Source organism: Limulus polyphemus, unplaced genomic scaffold, assembly GCF_000517525.1.
Source record: "Limulus polyphemus unplaced genomic scaffold, Limulus_polyphemus-2.1.2 Scaffold5105, whole genome shotgun sequence".
Lineage (NCBI taxonomy): Eukaryota > Metazoa > Arthropoda > Merostomata > Xiphosura > Limulidae > Limulus > Limulus polyphemus.
Window position 1 is genome coordinate 19,104 of NW_013670715.1, and position 2,986 is coordinate 22,089.

At 32.5% G+C, this 2,986-nt stretch overlaps 1 protein-coding gene across 1 annotated transcript in view; it reads right to left on the reverse strand.

Annotated features, from left to right (window-relative positions):
• LOC106472134 (hemocyte protein-glutamine gamma-glutamyltransferase-like) overlaps window positions 1–2,986 on the reverse strand; it is a 33,575-nt gene that overhangs the window by 12,513 nt on the left and 18,076 nt on the right. Inside the window, exon 7 of the mRNA XM_013932759.2 lies at window positions 1,442–1,545. Within this exon, the coding sequence (XP_013788213.2) occupies window positions 1,442–1,545 (104 nt within the window). The remainder of the gene's footprint in view (window positions 1–1,441; window positions 1,546–2,986) is intronic.

Genomic DNA, 2,986 nt, shown 5'->3' on the forward strand with positions numbered 1-2,986 from the left:
AGATAATCCTGGGTTTACTACCAGGATGTAATGGTAGTGGAGGATAAAAGAAAACTTACAGTATTTAGATAATCCTGGGTTTACTACCAGGATGTAATGGTGGTGGAGGATAAAAGAAAACTTACAGTATTTAGATAATCCTGGGTTTACTACCAGGATGTAGTGGTAGTGGAGGATAAAAGAAAACTTCCAGTATTTAGATAATCCTGGGTTTACTACCAGGATGTAATGGTGTTGTAGGATAAAAGAAGACAACTTAGACGATGTCCTAGATAAATATATGTAAAGAGATTTGCATGATTTTTCATGAAAATTATTATTGACCTCGATTTTTTATACAAGATGTGAACGAGATTTCGATTTTGAAGGAATTAAAGCTTTGACTATGTGATTTTTACAATGCCAAGGATAAATAAATCGGTAATTGTGTTGTAGTATTTATATTAGGACGAACGAATACAAATCAAAATATTAAATTTTGGTAAGTTATTATTACAAAAAGTCCATACTTTTTCAGTTTTAACTTTTGTTTTTGTTGTTTTTAATTGGATAAACTCTCACTTTTTTATCTAGTATTTTGACTCGGCACTAATGCTTATAAAAAATTACATTTTTTTTCAAAGTTCCTCTTGCTTATTGTTGTGGTGAAGTTTTAGTTGCCTACCCACAACTTGTTGATAAATCATTATTGTAAAACCGTTTTTAATTCTCTTGCTTATTGTTGTGGTGAAGTTTTCATCTGCCTACACACAACTTCTTAATAAATCATTATTGTAAAACCGTTTTTAATCCTCTTGCTTATTGTTGTTGTGGTGAAGTTTTCGTCTGCCTACACACAACTTCTTGATAAATTATTATTGTAAAACCGTTTTTAATCCTCGTGCTTATTGTTGTGGTGAAGTTTTCGTCTGCCTACACACAACTTCTTGATAAATCATTATTGTAAAACCGTTTTTAATCCTCTTGCTTATTGTTGTGGTGAGGTTTTCGTCTGCCTACACACAACTTCTTGATAAATCACTATTGTAAAATCGTTTTTAACTGTATTAGTAAATATATTCATAAACACGTATTTCGGAACCATGTAATTACTCTGCTAAGATAAAAAATTCTAAGCACATAAGAAGAGAAAAAAAAAGCCGCAATTTATTAACATTATATTCCTTTGCCAAAGCAATTTTACAAAATTATAGTGAAACTTGGATTACTAACTGGCTCGTTTAGGTCTTTCGATATATTATAAACATCATTTGTTTCTTCAAAGGTAAGCTATTTGCGTGATAACAAAACATACGTTTTTTATTAGATTTATGTATATGTAAAATAAATATAAATAAATTCAGCTTTTAAATTGGCACTAATCAGATAAATAACAATGAGACGTAACTTGTTCCGAAGTTTAGGTTTCAAGGTTAAAAGAAAAACATATAACTGCACAAACCGTCACTAATTTCCTGCGGTGTGGCATCAACAACCTGCCATCCTCCATAATTTGTTGGTAGATCAGGTCTCGTCATCCAACAATCATTCCATACATGAAAATTCCTACGGTAGAGTAAATACGCTGGTTTCAGTTACCATTAGTTGATTTACAGTAAACACAATGGTTTCAGTTACCGTTAGTTGCCTTACAGTAAACAAGCTGGTTTCAGTTACCATTAGTTGATTTACAGTAAACACAATGGTTTCAGTTACCGTTAGTTGCCTTACAGTAAACAAGCTGGTTTCAGTTACCATTAGTTGATTTACAGTAAACACAATGGTTTCAGTTACCATTAGTTGCCCTACAGTAAAAGAGTTGGTATCAGTTACCATTTAAAACATTACACGAAAGAAAGTTACAACTTTTTATAACATTAATTTTAAAGATCGAGACCTTAAAACAATATACTTCAGAGTTATTCCAATTTTCTTTTATACAAAGTATGAGCAAATAAGTAAAACACATCTACAGCCAATTTACAATCGGTTATAATTACGCATACAAAAAGGAAAGATGATAATACCTTATCGAATGCAGTTTACTTATAATCAACGTTAGGACATGAAAATATAAATGCCCGCCGAATTATATGCAGTTTGATTTTTTTTGAAGCGCAAAGCTGTACAATGGAACTATCTGTGTTGTGTCACCACAGGGATCAAATTTCTAATGTTAGGATTGGGGGATACGTACAGTTTTGTTATCTTAGAAAATATGGAATGTGAACGTTGAAAAAAGTCGTTTTGATTTGTGAGTTAACCTTGTAAGTGCAGAATATTTCAAATGATTCGTGAAGAAATTAAAGTATCAGCCAAAGACACTACCAAAGATGACGCAATTTCTTTTGTCATGTTGATCAATTAGGCATTTTGGGTGACGTTCAGTCTAAAAAGAAAAAGAAAAAAGAGACACAAGGCAAAATTAAAAGGCTCTTAGCAACTCACGTTCTGGAACGAAGCTTCGTCTACAGGAATGTATTACTGGAATTCTCGTGAGAGCTATCTGGCAGGTGATAAATAGAAAAGGGAACTCACACTGCGAAAGTTATACGTATGCCCTAGCAAAAATTACAAGCACCGAGCCTGTTATTGTTGACCTTATATAGATATGATGACTTAGGACTCGATTTATCGTGAAAGTTTATCTGAAGCTTTTATCATTATTGCTGATTGGAAATATATACTGTTCCAAGGACAAAGCGAGAGTGATAAAAGAGGACAAAGTCAGTTTTCAGTATGTACACGATTTCACATTTTATTCTAATAAGTAAACATCACATTATGCAGATATTAAGCCAAAAAATTTTGCATGAATCAAGACTAGACAGATTGCCATACCTCAACCTTAACCCTTTCATACATCTAGGAGTTTGGCTTTCTTTACAGTTACTACTTTCATACATCTAGGAGTTTGGCTTTCTTTACAGTTACTACTTTCATACATCTAGGAGTTTGGCTTTCTTTACAGTTACTGCTTTCATACATCTAGGAGTTTGGCTTTCTT